The 16,723-nt window shown below is 55.2% G+C and overlaps 3 protein-coding genes across 12 annotated transcripts in view; 1 reads left to right on the top strand and 2 right to left on the bottom strand.

The window, feature by feature from the left end:
- The window catches only part of EDF1 (endothelial differentiation related factor 1), a 107,844-nt gene that overhangs the window by 38,359 nt on the left and 52,762 nt on the right, over positions 1 to 16,723 (top strand). Inside the window, exon 1 of one of the 4 annotated variants that reach the window (XM_050760413.1) lies at positions 11,976 to 11,985. The exons of the other annotated variants lie outside the window; for them this stretch is intronic. The gene's annotated coding sequence lies outside the window, so the exon portion shown is untranslated. Of the gene's footprint in view, positions 1 to 11,975; positions 11,986 to 16,723 lie in introns of those variants that run through there. 4 annotated transcript variants of the gene reach the window in all.
- The window catches only part of PTGDS (prostaglandin D2 synthase), a 117,858-nt gene that overhangs the window by 53,009 nt on the left and 48,126 nt on the right, over positions 1 to 16,723 (bottom strand). The gene's annotated exons all lie outside the window — the stretch shown is intronic.
- TRAF2 (TNF receptor associated factor 2) overlaps positions 1,715 to 16,723 on the bottom strand; it is a 46,863-nt gene continuing 31,854 nt past the window's right edge. For all 5 annotated transcript variants that reach the window (XM_050760086.1, XM_050760087.1, XM_050760088.1 and 2 more), the window contains 5 exons: positions 12,778 to 12,852; positions 8,616 to 8,897; positions 7,922 to 8,099; positions 4,627 to 4,775; positions 1,715 to 2,636 (listed from right to left, as the gene is read on the bottom strand). In XM_050760086.1, the coding sequence (XP_050616043.1) occupies positions 2,418 to 2,636; positions 4,627 to 4,775; positions 7,922 to 8,099; positions 8,616 to 8,897; positions 12,778 to 12,852 (903 nt within the window). In that variant the 3' untranslated portion in view covers positions 1,715 to 2,417. The remainder of the gene's footprint in view (positions 2,637 to 4,626; positions 4,776 to 7,921; positions 8,100 to 8,615; positions 8,898 to 12,777; positions 12,853 to 16,723) is intronic.

Below are 16,723 nucleotides of genomic sequence, written 5' to 3'. Positions count from 1 at the left end.
ACGTCAGGAACAGAAACAGTTCAAAGACAACTGAGAATCTGTGATCAGGAATATCAGGAACTCCTACCAACCAGTAGAATAAGACCCAGACCAACAACCAGAAGAAAAATGAGAAAGATATCAACAGGTAATTCGCACGGGAGATAATCCAACGGAGAGGTCAGCGTGGTCAAGATGCCCGACCCCGCCGAGTCACCAGAGAAACGCATGTGACAGCGATGCCACTTCAAACACAGCAGGCTGCAGCATCTTCTCAATTCCAACAACACGAAGCGTGGGCAGGGATGGGAGCAATGGGAACCCTCCCCTGGTGGTGGTGGAAGGACTAGATGCAGCCCCTCCGCAAAGCAACCTGGCAACTGCTAAAAAGGGGAGGCCTAGAAACCACCAACCCTCCTTCCAGGTTGACAGGAGACCCAAGAGAGCAGGTCTGGCTGTCTCTAGTCACCAAACCCTGAAGACACGGGAAGAGACTGGGAGGTGCTCTCTGGGGAGCTCACACACAGCAGTCAGAATCCACCATGCCGAGTGCCCAGCACAACAGGCATTAAGAGCGGTCAGGCTGAGTAAAAAGCCCAGCTACCCGCAGCTGTCCCAGTGGATGGTTTCTGCATCTTCAATGCAATACTCTTATTTGTGAATACAGAAACATACAGATGCAAAATTCTAAAGCCCAAGGAGAACGGAAACACCACAATTCCTGCCACATGGCCTGGGGAGCCAAGGTGAGGCCGGGAAAGGGAACAGCAAGGCTCTGTGACGCCCGCTTTTTAGGCCCAGCACACTCACAGAACACAGACAATGCCTGTTGGTCAGTTCTGTGCCTGAGTTATTTTCTGTATTTTTCTATGGTCTTAACTTCTCAAACTACAGCAGTGCATGAAGATGTCAAGAGACGGCACCACTTTATCCTGGACCCCGATACAGATGCCCAATAGGTCCCAGCACAGTTGCCCCAATACTGAGTGCGAAGCTGTGCCTACACCTGCCTGTGCTGTCCTGAGAACACCCCACAGGGGCAGTGCAGCCAGGACCCTCGGTGCAGCCAGGACGCTCAGTGCAGCCAGGACCCTCGGTGCAGCCAGGACCCCCGGTGCAGCCAGGACCCTCGGTGCAGCCAGGACGCTCGGTGCAGCCAGGACGCTCGGTGCAGCCAGGACGCTCGGTGCAGCCAGGACGCTCGGTGCAGCCAGGACCCCCGGTGCAGCCAGGACCCCCGGTGCAGCCAGGACCCCCGGTGCAGCCAGGACCCTCGGTGCAGCCAGGACCCTCGGTGCAGCCAGGACGCTCGGTGCAGCCAGGACCCCCGGTGCAGCCAGGACGCTCGGTGCAGCCAGGACCCTCGGTACAGCCAGGACGCTCGGTGCAGCCAGGATGCTCAGTGGAGCCTGTACAGAGAGGCAGGACCAGGGCTGGCTCATCCTCATCCTGCTCTCACAGGAGTCCCTGGGGAGGCCCAGGAGAGGAGCTCGACAGGGAAGAACATTCCAGAAGAGGGAACACTGGGCTTCACCAAGGCTCCAGAAGAGAGAGCTTACAGAAGGTAAGGAACAGAGGGAACAGCTTGACTAGCTAGAGAAGCAGGCAGGGGCCAGGCACCCTGTGGGGAGGGGTCTGTGAGAGGAGAGGAGGCCAGGAGGACCCGCAGAGGGTCACCACTGCCAAGGCTGGAAGCCGCAGGCAACCTGGAATCAAATGGATGCCACTGACCACAGAGATTTGAATGGTTTAATAACTGTCTCGTGAGCTCGATGGCGAGCTCTCACATTTCACCCGCAGGCTGTGCCGTGCACCCCCCACACAGTGGTCTGAGCAGAGGCAGCGTGGGACCAGACCCTCTCCCACAGCCGGCCTGGCCAAGGTGGCACAGACCAGAGCTCTGTGCAGACAAGCACCCAGGGGTCTAAGAACACTCCCTTCTCTCCAGGGGCCAGAGGGGAGAACCAAGCCGCTCGGCCCTCCTCGCTCTGGCCAGCAGGAGGCCCTTCTCCTGGAGCAGCCCTCCTCCTTTGTCATGCCCGAGGGACGCAAGGTCATCATCCACTGCGCTCCTGCTGCACGGGCACTGCTGGGATGTGCTCCCACACCACGTGTCCCCACCCAGGGCATCTCCCTTCACTGCACAAGACAGCAAGGGCAGCTTGTGCTGGGAAGCACCTGAAAACCCTCAGCCAATCCCACCACAGCCCTGGGCTAAGCCTGTCTTCCAGGCCCCTCCACACAGTCTCTGAAATCTGAGGACTGGCTGGTGGCTCCTTCCCCCATTACAGTGAACTTGGCTGCAGGCCGACACCCTCCCAAGCGCCCAAGCGCGGCCCCTGCCCACTTGTACAGTGAGGCCCTGGCCCAGTGTGGTGGCCCCTCAGTGAGCCGGCTGTGCCTGGCTGCCCCCAACCCCCAGACACCAGCAGGGGCAGTTAGAGCCCTGTCAGGTCCACAATGGCCTTGATGAAGATGGCATCATCCCGCACGTAGGAATTCTTGGCCTCCATCTTGGAGACGGGGCAGAAGAGGGGGCAGCCACTTGCGATGTTCATGTCATTGACTGGCCTCTGAAAAGAGGACGAGGTCACGTCGGGCCTGAAGGCATCAATCACGTGCTCCCGGTTATTCTGGTCGAGCAGCATTAAGGTCACCTGGAGGAGAGAGCCCCAGAGAGGGGACACAGGTCTGTGGGCCATCTCTCTCTGGCTCCCGAGGGTCTGGACACCTGCAGGGCCACTAGCAGGAAGCCACAGGTGCCCATCCCAGGACCCAGGCCAGAGGCTGAGGCCCAGCTGAGACCACGTGGTGGGTGGCCTTGCTCCTGCTGCTGCGCCCCGGCTCCCCAGCCCTCCCCAGCCCCTGACATTCTGCTTCTCTCTGGGGAACCTGTGTCCATTCTGGCCTTTCCTGTCCACTGACATGTGGAGTCCTAGGCTAAAGCTTATCACTCCTGAACTTGAATTATTATGAGGAAAATACAAAAAATAACATATCCGGCAAAGACATTTTCTTGCCAAAGAGATCAGGAAGCAGCCATTGCCCACCCATGAGGAGCACTTTCCAGGGAGAACCTGAGCCTCTGTCGGGCCATGAACCCGGATGCCCTGGGACAGATGAGCGCCCATGGGCCCTCCACACCCTCACCCCACCCAGCTCTGATCTGCCTGCTCCATAGCTATAGGGGGTGGGGGAAGTAGCAAGCCTGGGCCAAGTGTGGCAAAAGGAAGGGACCTTCTCATTCCAGCCTAGTCTCTGGATCTTCAGTTCTGCAACCAAAAATAGATTCTGATTTTCAAAATAGGCCGGGGCGGTGGCTCACGCCTACAATCCCAGCACTTTGGGAGGCCGAGGCGGGCAGATCACGAGGTCAGGAGTTCAAGACCAGTGTGACAACATGGTGAAACCCCCATCTCTACTAAAAATACAAAAATTAGCTTGGCATGGTGGTGGGCGCCTGTAGTCCCAGTTACTCAGGAGGCTGAGGCAGGAAAATTGCTTGAACCCGGGAGGCAGAGGTTGAAGTAAGCTGAGATCATACCACTGCACTCCAGCCTGGGCGACAGAGCAAGCCGCCGTCTTAAAAATAAATAAATAAATGACACCTCAGATGAAGAGGGCTCTGAAGCCGTGTTCCTTCCTCTGCATAGTCTCTCCAGGGCAGGGTTTTCAAACTACTGGTCCAGACGCCCATCAACATCTAGAGTCCTGGGCTAAAGCTGGGCACCCCTGAACTTGCATTATTTTGTACTTTGTCCTTTTGTTCATTTATTTTTTAGAGCCCGGTCTTGCTCTGTTGCACAGGCTGCAGTGCAGTGGCGTGATCTCAGCTCACTACAGCCTCAACCTACTGGGCTCGAGCAATCCTCCTGCCTCAGCCTCCAAATAGCTGGGAATACAGGTGCACACCACCATGCATGGCTAATTTTTCTATTTTTTTTGTAGAGATGGGGTCTCACTATGTTGCCCAGGCTGATCTCAAACTCCTGCGGGTTCAGCAATCCTCCCACCTCAGCCTCCCAAAGTGCTGGGACCACAGGGATACTCCCCCACACTTGGCCTTGTGCTTTTTTTTTTTTGAGACGGAGTCTTGCTCTGTCGCCCAGGCTGGAGTGCAGTGGCTGGATCTCAGCTTGCTGCAAGCTCCGCCTCCCAGGTTTACGCCATTCTCCTGCCTCAGCCTCCCGAGTAGCTGGGACTACAGGCGCCCACCACCTCGCCTGGCTAGTTTTTTTGGTATTTTTTAGTAGAGACGGGATTTCACCGTGTTGGCCAGGATGGTCTTGATCTCCTGACCTCGTGATCTGCCCATCTCGGCCTCCCAAAGTGCTGGGATTATAGGCTTGAGCCACTGCGCCCGGCCGGCCTTGTGCTTTTCCTTAGTCATATTTATATTTATCTGACAGGTCAGGAAGCCAGTTGCTTGTGTCACGGACCAGTGCTCAGAAATCATGGTAACGACAGAAACTGCCAGAGCTCTCCACCGCGTGACACAGCACCACAGGGCGACGTGCCTGCTGCAGACACCTGGTCCAGCAAGCCCAAACCACCCTGTCCTGCACAACCCTGCACCACAGAAGCTGCACTGCCCAGAGGGAATCTCAGGTGCGGCCCTCAGCAAAGCCTGTGGGGACGGCCTCACACCTTCTGGTTGAAGGGCCACCGCAGCAGGGCGTCATTCGGGCCCTTCATCACCACAAAGAAGAGGGACAGGTGTGTTCCTCGCCCGGTGCCGTCGCCGTTCAGGTAGATACGCAGACACATCTTGTAGCCGTACCTGCTGGTGTAGAAGGCTGTGGAGGCAGGAGGGACGCCTGGTAAGCTGACACTCAGCAAGGGTGGGGCAGCGCTCTTCCTGTCTGGCTGCCCTCCCCCAGGGACAAAAACACCCAAAAAGAAACATTGAGGTTCTGGGGTGCAAAGGAAGTTTTTTTTCTTAAAGTATGCAGTTAGTTTCCAATGAAAATAAATTTCATTAAAAAAAAAAAGTACCCAGGCGCGGTGGCTCAAGCCTGTAATCCCAGCACTTTGGGAGGCCGAGACAGGCAGATCACGAGGTCAGGAGATCGACACTATCCTGGCTAACACGGTGAAACCCCGTCTCTACTAAAAAAATACAAAAAATTAGCCGGGCGAGGTGGCGGGCGCCTGTAGTCCCAGCTACTCGGGAGGCTGAGGCAGGAGAATGGCGTAAACCCGGGAGGCGGAGCTTGCAGTGAGCTGAGATCCGGCCACTGCACTCCAGCCTGGGCAACAGAGCCAGACTCTGCTCAAAAAAAAAAAAAAAAAAAAAGTTGTAGTTAGAAAAATTAGAAAAAGTTTTTTTTTTTTTTTTTTTTTTTGAGATAGAGTCTCTCTCTTGTTGCCCAGACTTAGAGGCACAATCTCGGCTCACTGTGGGATCAAGTGATTCTCCTGCCTCAGCCTTCTGAGTAGCTGAGATTATAGGCGCCTGCCACCACACCTGGCTAATTTTTGTATTTTTAGCAGAGATGGGATTTCACCATGTTGGTCAGGCTGGTCTCCAACTCCTGATCTCAGGTGATCCACGCATGTTGGTCTCCCAAAGTGCTGGGATTACAGGCGTGAGCCACCGTGCCTGGCCAGAAAAAGCATTTTTTTTTTTTTTTTGAGGCGGAGTCTCGCTCTGTCTCCCAGGCTGGAGTGCAGTGGCGCAATCTCGGCTCACTGCAAGCTCCACCTCCCGGGTTCACGCCATTCTCCTGCCTCAGCCTCCCGAGTAGCTGGGACTACAGGCACCTGCTACCATGCCCGGCTAATTTTTTGTATTTTTAGTAGAGACGGGGTTTCACCGTGTTAGCCAGGATGGTCTCGATCTCTTGACCTCATGATCCACCCGCCTTGGCCTCCCAAGTGCTGGGATTGCAGGCGTGAGCCACCACGCCCGGCACAGAAAAAGCATTTTTAAGAATCCCAAATGTAACCCCCAAAACTTAAGAAGATGAGTAGAGGGCCGGGCGTGGTGGCTCACGCCTGTAATCCTAGCACTTTGGGAGGCTGAGGTGGGCAGATCACAAGGTCAGGAGATGGAGACCATCCTGGCCAACACGGTGAAACCCTGTCTCTACTAAAAATACAAAAATTAGCCGGGCCTGGTGGTGAACGCCTGTAGTCCCAGCTACTTGGGAGGCTGAGGCGGGAGAATGGCGTGAACTCGGGAGGCAGAGCTTGCAGTGAGCCGAGATCGCGCCACTGCACTCCAGCCTGGGCAACAGAGCGAGACTCCGTCTCAAAAAAAAAAAAAAAAAGATGAGTAGAGCAACACGGCAAGATCCACCAAATGCAGAGGTTGGGGCCTCGGCAGAGCTGCAGAGGGGAGCCCTGACTGGCCCAGGGCTTAGGGTGGGCCCCAAGCCTGCCTCAGAAGAGGCACTTGCTAGAGTGAACCCCGAAACAAGCAGAGTCCACTTCCTTCCTACCCAACGAGACACAGACGTGAATGACAGCCAGAACGTGGCAGAGGCAGCTTTCCAAGCCACATGACAGGACCCCGCGTGCACAGGTTTGAACACAGGGACCCCACTGTGGCAGCACCAGGACCAACCCTCCCTGTTCTTGTCCTCCACCGTGCGCCCTGACCCATCCTCCCTGTCCTCGTCCTCCACGCGTGCCGCACACAAACTGGGTTCACCAGCATTGCTTAAAGCAGATGTTCCACACAAACAGGTCCTCCTGCCCGAGTACCGCCTCCGTGGCAGGGCCTCCAGAATCCTGACCCTTCACCTCACGCTTAGTACAGAGCTCCCAGCATATACAATCGGCCGAGCCAAGCAGCTGCAGAGGGAAGGTCGTCACCAGAAAGCAGTGCTGACCTTCACAGCCCTGGAGGAACAGGGCCACGCCCTGCAGCCTGCCCAGACTGTTCCCTCAAGTTCCCCCAAAACAATCTGTCATTTTTCCAGTCTCAACTCCGAGGAGAAAGAGAGTGTGGGTTTTGTTTCTGGTCCCTGCTGAAGGCCTTGTCAGGACGCACCACACAGGCCACGGCGGCCCCTCCAGATGGCGCTTGGGTCTCTTTCTGCCGGAGCACAGGAGCCACGGGCCCTGCTGCTCAGGGAGTGTCGCCAGCAGCGCTAGGCTCAATTCAAACAGGAAAGGTGCCGACAATGTCTCAGTCTCGATCCTAGAACCTAAGATTCTATCAGCAGGTTCACCACGTCAGTGTAAAAATAAAGCCCACACGAGGGTGTTTTCTGAGCCACGTCAACAAAGGCCACAAAGGGAGTGCCTGAGCCGGGGATGAGACGATGGCTGGGGCCGCCACGAGGTCAGCCAGGGCCTCAAAGGACAGCAGAGGGGCCGCCTCTGTACTGCAGTGCCTGGAAGCATAGTCCTGGCAGGAGCTTGTGGCTGGGCGGCCACCAAACAGCCCCTCTCCAGCAGTGCCCTCCAGGGAAGACCCCACGGGCACCCTCTCAAGAGAACTAGTAGTTGGGGAAAAAAAAAGGAGTGTGAGAAACACCCTCCCTGAGCTCCGTGTGGAAACGGAACCTGGGAGGGGTCAGACTAGCTCGGCCCCAAGGCCCTGGGAGCCATGTCCCACCCCCACGGCTACCTCCACCCGTCTGGTCTTCCTGGGAGCTGGGATCAGGCAGGAGAGCCTGTTGATGTAATGTCTGCTTTAGAGCCGTGTGCCGGAGGACCAGGCTGTGGGTGACGAGGGGCATACCCCGATGGCAGGCAAAGCAGGAGGGCAGCCAGCCTGACCCCCCACCCCCGATCCTTACCCAAGGGCACCCACTGGCCACCCAAATTTGGCTGCCCCACTCGCTGCACAGGCAGGCACAGTCACTCCCGGTATCACTGGGGGTCGTATCTCAGCCTCCCTTGGGAGCCGTCCCATGTGGTCACAGGGGTGAGGGGACCCAGGTGCCACGTAAACAGCAGCTGCAGGGAGGTGGGGGTCTTAGAACCACACCTGGGGAGAAGATGGCGGGTGTGCGGCCGGCCACAGCTTCCTGGCGCTTCCTGGCGAAGTCTGAGATCTTCCAGATGAAGACCCCATCGTAGGTGGATGCCTCCATCTCCAAGACCTTCTGCTCCAGGTCAGCCATCGCCAGGTCCTTGAGGCCAATGCTCCTCTCCAGCTGCTGCACCTGCCGGGCGCCAAGACCACCTTCTCTCTTACCGGAGGGGTGTGGCATGAGCCCGCCTCCCACACCCACCGATCTCCAGCAGGACAGTGGTCCTGGGCACCCCTGGCTCCGTGTTTCTCACGTCCACTCCCTGCACACAAGAACCCAACCCCACCCTGGCCAAGAGGGGGTGGCTCCAAGTCCACACAGAAGCTCCTGGCCAGCAAGCCTGCTCGGAAGCCACACCAGGCCTTGCACATCCCCATGGCTGACTCTGTCCTCCCATCAGAGAGAGGAGGCTCCCGCCCATGGCCTGGTCTCTATGACCTTCGAGGGTTTGGGTCCCTCAGAGAACAGGACTCAGAAACGAAGGGGGCCAGAGCCTTCCATAGAAACCACGCTGGACTGGGGTTTGCAGATGGACTTCTACACTGTCCAGGCTCTAAAGCTCCAGGACCTGCTAGAACCTGCTGGGGTGCAGACACTATCCCCCTTTACACTGTCCTCCTCATGGCTGGCCGCCCACCAGGCACAGACCTTGTTACTCAGGGCTTCAATCTTGTCTTGGTCCAGCCGGTGCTGCCGGCTGCAGGCCTCGGCAGTCATGGCCACCCTCTCCACCTCCCGGTTCAGGACGCAGACAATGTTCTCAAAAGTGGCCGTCTTCTTCTCCAGGTTCTCGCACCTCTGCAGGAGCTCTGACCCCGCATGGCTCTGGTCTCCCAAGAGAGGCTTTGCCTCCAGCACCGAGCTCAGGAGCATGGCCAGGTGCTCCCGCAGCCACTGTGCCTCGTGCTCTTGCTGTTTCTCACCCTCCACCTGCAGACACAGGGCAGGGAGGCTGCTGGCTCCACCCACCATTCAGCTCCCACCCGGGGACGGCCACCAAGACGCGGGCCTTAGAGCTGAAGAGACAGGCCAGAGTCTGAGATAGGGATGCCTGGGTGGCCTGGCCATGGCTGATCCTTCTTGTGCATGACAGACTGAAAGTCAGGTATGTTTAAAGAATATGAAGCTTGCTATAGACCTTAGTTGCAGCCAGGCACAGCAGCTAGCAACTGTGATTCTAGCACTTCAGAAGGCCAAAGCGGGAGGATCATTTGGGCCCAGGAGTTGGAGACTAGCTGGGGCAACATGGCGAAAACCCACGTCTATGAAATTTTTTTAAAATGAGCCGGGCATGGTGGTATGTGCCAGTAGTTCCAGCTACTCCGGAGGCTGAGGTGGGAGGATCGCTTGAGCCCAGAAGGGTGAAGCTGCAGTGAGCCGAGATCATACTACTGCATCTCTGCCTGGCTGACACAGTGAAACCCTGTTTGGAAGAAAAGAAAAAAGGGACGGGACGAGACGAAGGGAAGAAGGCGAGGGGAAGGGAGAGGGGGAGGGACAGAAAGGAAAAGAAAAGAAAAATAAAAGCAGCACACCATTTTTTAAAAAGCGACTCACGACCAGGCACGGTGGCTCACGCCTGTAATCCCAGCACTTTGGGAGGCCAAGGTGGGAGGATCACCTGAAGTGGGGAGTTTGAGACCAACCTGACCAACATGGAGAAACCCTGTCTCTAATAAAAATACAAAATTAGCCAGGCGTGGTGGTGCACGCCTGTAATCCCAGCTACTCGGGAGGCTGAGGCAGGAGAATTGCTTGAACCTGGGAGGTGGAGGTTGCGGTGAGCCGAGATGGCACCATTGCACTCCAGCCTGGGCAACAAGAGTGAAACTGTCTCAAAAATAAAAAAAAAACCTACCCACAAGTTCCAGACAAGCCTGGCCAACATGGTGAAACCCCGTCTCTACTAAAGATACAAAAATTAGCCAGGCATGGTGGCACATGTCTGTAATCCCAGCTACTTGGGAGCCTGAGTCAGGAGAACTGCTTGAACCTAGGAGAGGGAGGCTGCAGTGAGCCGAGATGGTGCCACTGCACTTCCAGCCTGGGCGACAGAGTAAACTCTGTTTCAAAAATAAATAAATAAATAAATAAATAAATAAATAAATAAATATAAAAATAGGCCAGGCGCGGTGGCTCACACCTGTAATCCCAGTACTTTGGGAGGCTGAGGTGGTCAGATCACCTGAGGTCAGGAGTTTGAGACCAGCCTGGCCAACATGGCGAAACCCCATCTCTACTAAAAATACAAAAATTAGCTGGGCCTGGTGGTGTGTGCTTGTAATCCCAGCTTCCTGGGAGGCTGAGGCAGGAGAATACTTGAACCCGGGAGGCGGAGGTTGCAGTGAGTCGAGATGGCGCCACTGCACTCCAGCCTGGGTGACAGAGCGAGACTCTGTCTCTAAAATAAAATAAAATAAAATAAAACTAAAAAGCTACCCACAGGGGGAAGGTGAAGGGGTGGAAATTAGGCTGCCTTAAACATACCTCATTTTATAGACCTGACTTTGCAATTAAATTATTTTCAAATTTCCGCAACAAAATTTAAAAACAAGCCAGGCGTGGTCATGCCTGTAATCCCAGCACTTTAGGAGGCTGAGGTGGGTGGATCACTTGAGGTCAGGAGTTCGAGACCAGCCTGGGCAACATGGTGAAACCTTGTCTCTACTAAAAATACAAAACTTAGCTGGGCGTGGTGGTGCACAGCTGTGATCACAGCTACTTGGGTCTTTCATCACCTACTTGGGAGGCTGAGGCACAAGAATTGTTTGAACCCAGGAGGCAGAGGCTGCAGTGAACTGAGATCATGCCACTGCACTCCAGCCTGGGCGAGAAAGCAAGACTCAGCCTCAAAAATAATAATAATAATAATAAATAAATAAATAAGAAAGACACTCTTGGCCGGGCACGGTGGCTCAAGCCTGTAATCCCAGCACTTTGGGAGGCCGAGACGGGTGGATCACGAGGTCAGGAGATCGAGACCATCCTGGCTAACACGGTGAAACCCCATCTCTACTAAAAAATACAAAAAACTAGCCGGGCGAGGTGGCGGGCGCCTGTAGTCCCAGCTACTCGGGAGGCTGAGGCAGGAGAATGGCGTAAACCCGGGAGGTGGAGCTTGCAGAGAGCTGAGATCCGGCCACTGCACTCCAGCCTGGGCGACAGAGCAAGACTCCGTCTCAAAAAAAAAAAAAAAAAAAAAAAAAAGAAAGACACTCTTAAAAAAATCACAGTAAAAGAAACAAATGGACTTACATGTACACGCAGCTAGAGGCACAGCCACCCAGAGAGCAGAAGGGCACTCAAAAGACAAACAGCTGGACGAGAGCTCGCCCTGCATCTGCTCAGAGACCGGTGCCGCTGGGACCACGCCGTGTGCGGCATGGAAAAAGCAGGTCCTGGCTGAGCCTGGGGTGGGCGCCAGCATGGGGAGACCCTTTGTGCAAACGGGAAGCGAGCGTCGCCACAGACTCATGCTGTGTTCACTCTCATTCCTCAACACCAAAAGGCCCAGAAACAAGGAGCACAGTGGCGGCAGCGAGCACCACTGAGGCCCAGGTGGTCTCTAAACAACCTCCCGCACGGGAAGCCCGGGCTCCCTGGAGATGGCAGATGCCAGGTCGGAGCGGGAAACAGACAAGAACACGGAGAGGAGAAGACTATCCAACGCAGACAAAGAAAATGGTCCTCTTCACTGTTATTAGGAAGAAAACACAATACCTAAGGCCACACAGAATCAAGTCAGCAACTGACTCTACTACAAATACCGTCAAGGCATCCCTGTCTCCAAGCAGGGAAGGTGCCCGCTCAGCGAGCTGGCCAGGGGAGGGTCTGCACCCACGGCCTGCCCCTCTCCATCCATCAGGCACACACCTCAGCTGGGGGCCACCTCTGGGCCCAGCACTCCTCGAGGGTCCTGAGCTCAAGGGGCTCCTGTTGTACAGGACAAGACGGACAAGAGAGAGACATGAGGTGCTGGCGACAGAGGGGCAGAGTCTGCAGGGGTGGAGCAGGGGGGTCCACCCGGAGAGAACCAGGCGCCTGGCCATTGTGCCAGTGTCCAAGTGCCTGGGGTGGGCACAAGTGGGCATGCCCAAGAAAGCTCAGGCCAGCAAGCAGGGCAGAGGAGACAGCCGAAGGGAGGGAAAGATCACAGGAACAGGCCGCTCTGAATGAGAAGCCGTGAGGAAAAGCTGTGATCGATTTCCAATTGTGAACAGGCCAGAGCGGAAAAGAACGGGGGTCCCATAAGCGCCTGAGCCTGGGTCCCAGTGAGAGATGAGGACGATGTGGACAGGGCAGTGACGGCTGGGGGGATGAGGGGTCCAGGTGTCCAGGAACCATTTGAGGGCAGACGAGATCTCTGTCAGCCTGAACATGAAGTGTGAGGCGAGAGGAGGGGCCCGAGTGCCTGCTGGTGGCGGAGGGCTTGGCGAGAGCCGCTGGGTTAGATGCTGCCCTTTTCTGTGTGAGATGGGGGCAGGGAGACGGCAGCCAAGAAGTGGTCGTGGCGAGCTGGCCGGGTACATCTGAGATGTGCACTCAACACCCAGGGAGGCTCAAGGCGACAGGTGGGCACATGCATTGGGCATCCTCAGAGACAGGTGGCAGTCAAAGCCAGGCACTACAACGCCACCAGGAGGATGGGAGTGGACAGGGCTGCCAGCCCAGAGACCAAGCTGGGGACACTCAGACAGCCAGGGTGGGAGGCAGTGCTGCAGAGGAGGCTGAGGAGCAGCCGGAAGGAACCCAGGAAGCGCTGGGCTGGAGGCAGTGAAGACCACGCCCAACCTCAGACCCCCAGACTCACCGTCTCGAGGCAGCCGATGGCGTGGAATCTGCAAGGGATTCGACACTTGCCACAAGTCTTGACGTGGTCCTGAAACTACAAGGGAATGGCATCAGAGTGCCACCTTTCTCTGTTCTGATGCATTTCAGTACTTCCACACAGACCACGGTGATTTACACAGAGGGTTACATGACCTGCCCCGCTGGCCTCTTCACTCTCACACCGAATGAAACCCAACAGCCCATTTCCAAAGCAACATGTGCTACACCCGTGCACACACCTGTGCGAACATGCACACTGTGCTAGTAACTGAGATGGGCAAGCGTTTCGGGACACCTGTGGAGACCCCAGCTTATGTGTCACATGGCACGCCTGTCCTTCTATCACAGTCCACAGGACATGCAGTGCTGAGGCCCCAGGGCCTAGGTTCAAAACCCAGAGTCAAACACCCACTGCTCACCTGGTGCGCGGTGGTGCAGGATGACACAGACACAACATGAAGCAAAACGTAAAATCCAGAAAGGGGTCAAGTGCACACAGACACTCACATATGACACGAGCATCGAACCGGGGAAGAAACAGAGCCCAGCACTGTGGTGTCTGACACCGGTCTAAGGACACGGGAACAGCTGTCGAACCGGGGAAGAAACAGAGCCCAACACTGTGGTGTCTGACACGGGTCAAAGGATGCGGAAACAGCCCGAGGAAAAACATGAAACCCAAGTCCCTCCTCCATTTCCCAGGTGACATGGCAGGTGTGTCACAGCCCTGGGTGTGAGAAAATCAAACACACAAACATCAGACGCAGCACAGGATTCCCACATACCCGGGACGAGGGAAACAGCCCTAACTGTGAATCAGTTTCCAGAAACAATAACATAAGAACCTTGCACAATTCCCCCCAAAACAAACAAAAAACCAGAAACACCATTAAGTGGGCAGGAGTCATAAACAGCAAGAGAAGTACAGATGTGCTCGGTCACACCACAGCTTGGGAAGTGCCCGTCAGAAGCCCCGGAGACTCTGCTGTCCCTTGCCACCCAAAGGAGGTTGGTCTCAGGGTCCCTGAAACCCAAGGATGCTCATCCCTGATGGAAGACGGCAGAGTGTTTGCACAGAGCCTAAGCACACCCTCCCTTATACCTTAAATCAGCTCTCGGTGACTCACGACCAATACAACGTGAACGCTGTGTCAATAAAAAACATCCACGCATATTCAGTGCATTTTTCCCTGAACATTTCCAGTCTACGGTTGGCTGGATCCACGGCGTGGACCCGCGACACAGAGGGCTGGATGTGCTTCTCACACGTCACAGCGGCAACGGTGCTCCCACAATGCTTATGGAAATGCAAATTTCCGAACTGCCGCACAGCGCTGCGGACGGGGGCCTGACACGTTTCTCTGTGAGGTCTCAGAATGCACTTTTTTTTTGCAGTTTTCGCTTTGGTGCCATGTAACCATTTTACAAAATTACAAAATCTTTTTTTTTTGAAACAGAGTTTCTCTCTTGTTGCCCAGGCTGGAGTATAATGGCACGATTTCAGCTCACTGCAACCTCTGCCTGCCAAGTTCAAGCGATTCTCCTGCCTCAGCCTCCCGAGTAGCTGGGATTACAGGCACGCGCCACCACGCCTGGTTAATTTTTGTATTTTTAGTAGAGATGGGGTTTCACAATGTTGGTCAGGCTGGTCTCGAACTCCTGACCTCAGGTGATTCTCCCACCTCAGTTTCCCAAAGTGCTGGGATTACAGGCGTGAGCCGCTGCACCCAGCCCTTTTTTTGGGGGGGAGCCGGGGGCGGGGCGGGGACAGAGTCTCGCTCTTGTTGCCCAGGCTGGAGTGCAGTGGCTTGATCTCGGCTCACCACAACCTCCGCCTCCGGGGTTCAAGCGATTCTCCTGCCTCAGCCTCCCAAAGAGCTGGGATTACAGGCATGTGCCACCAAACCCGACTAATTTTGTATTTTTAGTAGAGACGGGGTTTCTGCATTTTGGTCAGGCTGGTCTCAAACTCCTGAACTCAGGTGATCCACTCACCTCCGCCTCTCAAAGTGCTGGGATAACAGGCGTGAGTCACCGCGCCCAGCCTTTTTTTCTTTTTTAAGAGCAATCTTTAAAACTCAAAAGCAAAATGAAACAAATGTGCCTCCCTGGCATACTGAGACAGCCGCCTGCCCAGAGATGCTGCTTCGAATGACTTATCACACAGCAACTCAATACAGACTCTAAAAGCAAAGAGAACTAGAAAGAGAACTTCGTCATCATATAATTCGCCACGGATCACAGTCAGTGCTACTGACACTGTTCTTATGTACAGCAATGTCAACAGGAACCATGACTTTCTGTAGAAAGGAGACAGCAACATGGAAGTTGGGTAAGAATCTGAAATGCAAACATCAGTGTGAACCCACAAGGTATTTTCTCTTAAAATAAAGCAAGGATCCCTGTGCTGTCACTGAAGTATTTTCGGATGAAACACTGGGCTGCGGGAAGAAGTGGAGGCAGGAATGAAACAGAACGGGCACTGGACACCCCCCATCTTGAGCCGCAGCAGGGCCCCAAGTTCTAACGCGCTCTCTTTCCTCTGTCCAGGCTCCGAAATTCCCACCACTGGAAGCTGAAGGAGAAGAGGCCAGGAATCCGGCGTGTGTGCAGCACGCTGGGAATGGGGGTGGGAGCGCCCAGGGAGGGGAGGTGTGAGAGAAGGTGCTGCTGGAAACGAGGAGAGACAAGTCCCCCCAGGCTGCCCACCTGGGCCATCCACGGAGCTGAAAGTCAGCTGGGTGCCTGGCCTCTGTAAGCCTCAATTTCCTCATCTGATAAAGGGTGCCCTAGGGTTCCTGTGAGGGCAGGAGGACAACCCCCAGGCCCCCAGGAAACGCTAAACACCGCCCGCCTGTGGTTCCTGCCAGTGTCATCATGAAGGGGCAAACACTTCATCAAACAAAAGGTGCCCGTGACCGCCGAGGCTTCTGGGCTGTTCAGCCATGAGGCCCAGGCCCACTTCTGTCCAGCGAGCCCCACAGGCCAGCCTTCAAGGGACCAGGTCCCAACACACACCGCCCCATGCTTGGCTCAGCCCTGCACATGTCCCAGGCAGCGGTGAAGAACCCAACCAAGCCCTGGGAGCGTGGTCACCAAGAGAGGCTCCAGCAACACCAGCAAAGATGGAGAGGAGGGGCTGGGAGGACGAGACACAGCCTGAAGGGAGGCAGCTCTGGTGCCTCTGCACAGCTCCGACTGATAGATAGCAGGCCAATAGTTCACATCATCAAACAACAAAAGCAAATCTTTAAAAAACCTCACGTTTTAAAAGAGCCCAAAGCAAATGAACTACATACCACATCTAATACAAACTCAAAGAAAAAATGTATTTCAATTGACCTCAGAACATGGTATGTGGACCCTACGTCTTGGTAAGATGTACTTCCAAGAACAGAAAGAGCTGTGAAGAAACAGGTGGCCTCATCACCAGAAGTCACGTTGCTGGTTTTTGTTTATTGTTTTTTTGAGATGGAGTCTCACTCTGTGGCCCAGGCTGGAGTGCACTGGTACGATCTTGGCTTATAGCAACCTGTGCCTCCCGGGTTCAAGTGATTCTCCTGTCTCAGCTTCCCAAGTAGCTGGGATTACAGGAGTGCCTGTGCCACCACACCTGGCTAATTTTTGTATTTTTAATAGAGAAGTGGTTTTGCCATGTTGGCCAGGCTGGTTTTGATCTCCTAACCTCAGGTGATCCACCAGCCTTGGCCTCCCGAAGTGCTGGGACTGCAGGCGTGAGCTACCACACCCGGCCTTGCCTTCTTTTTTTAGACAGGCTTTCACTCTGTCACCCAGGCTGGAGTGCAGTGGTGTGATCTCAGTTCACTGCAACCTCCACCTCCTGGGTTCAAGTAATTTTCGCACCTCAGCCTCCCAAGGAGCTGGGACTAGAGATGTGCAACACAATGCCCAGCTAATTTTTGTAT

The sequence above is a fragment of the Macaca thibetana genome, chromosome 15 (genome assembly GCF_024542745.1).
Source record: "Macaca thibetana thibetana isolate TM-01 chromosome 15, ASM2454274v1, whole genome shotgun sequence".
Taxonomy (NCBI): domain Eukaryota; kingdom Metazoa; phylum Chordata; class Mammalia; order Primates; family Cercopithecidae; genus Macaca; species Macaca thibetana.
The sequence above is the reverse complement of the archived record's forward strand: the minus strand, read 5'-3'. Positions and strand labels throughout refer to the sequence as shown.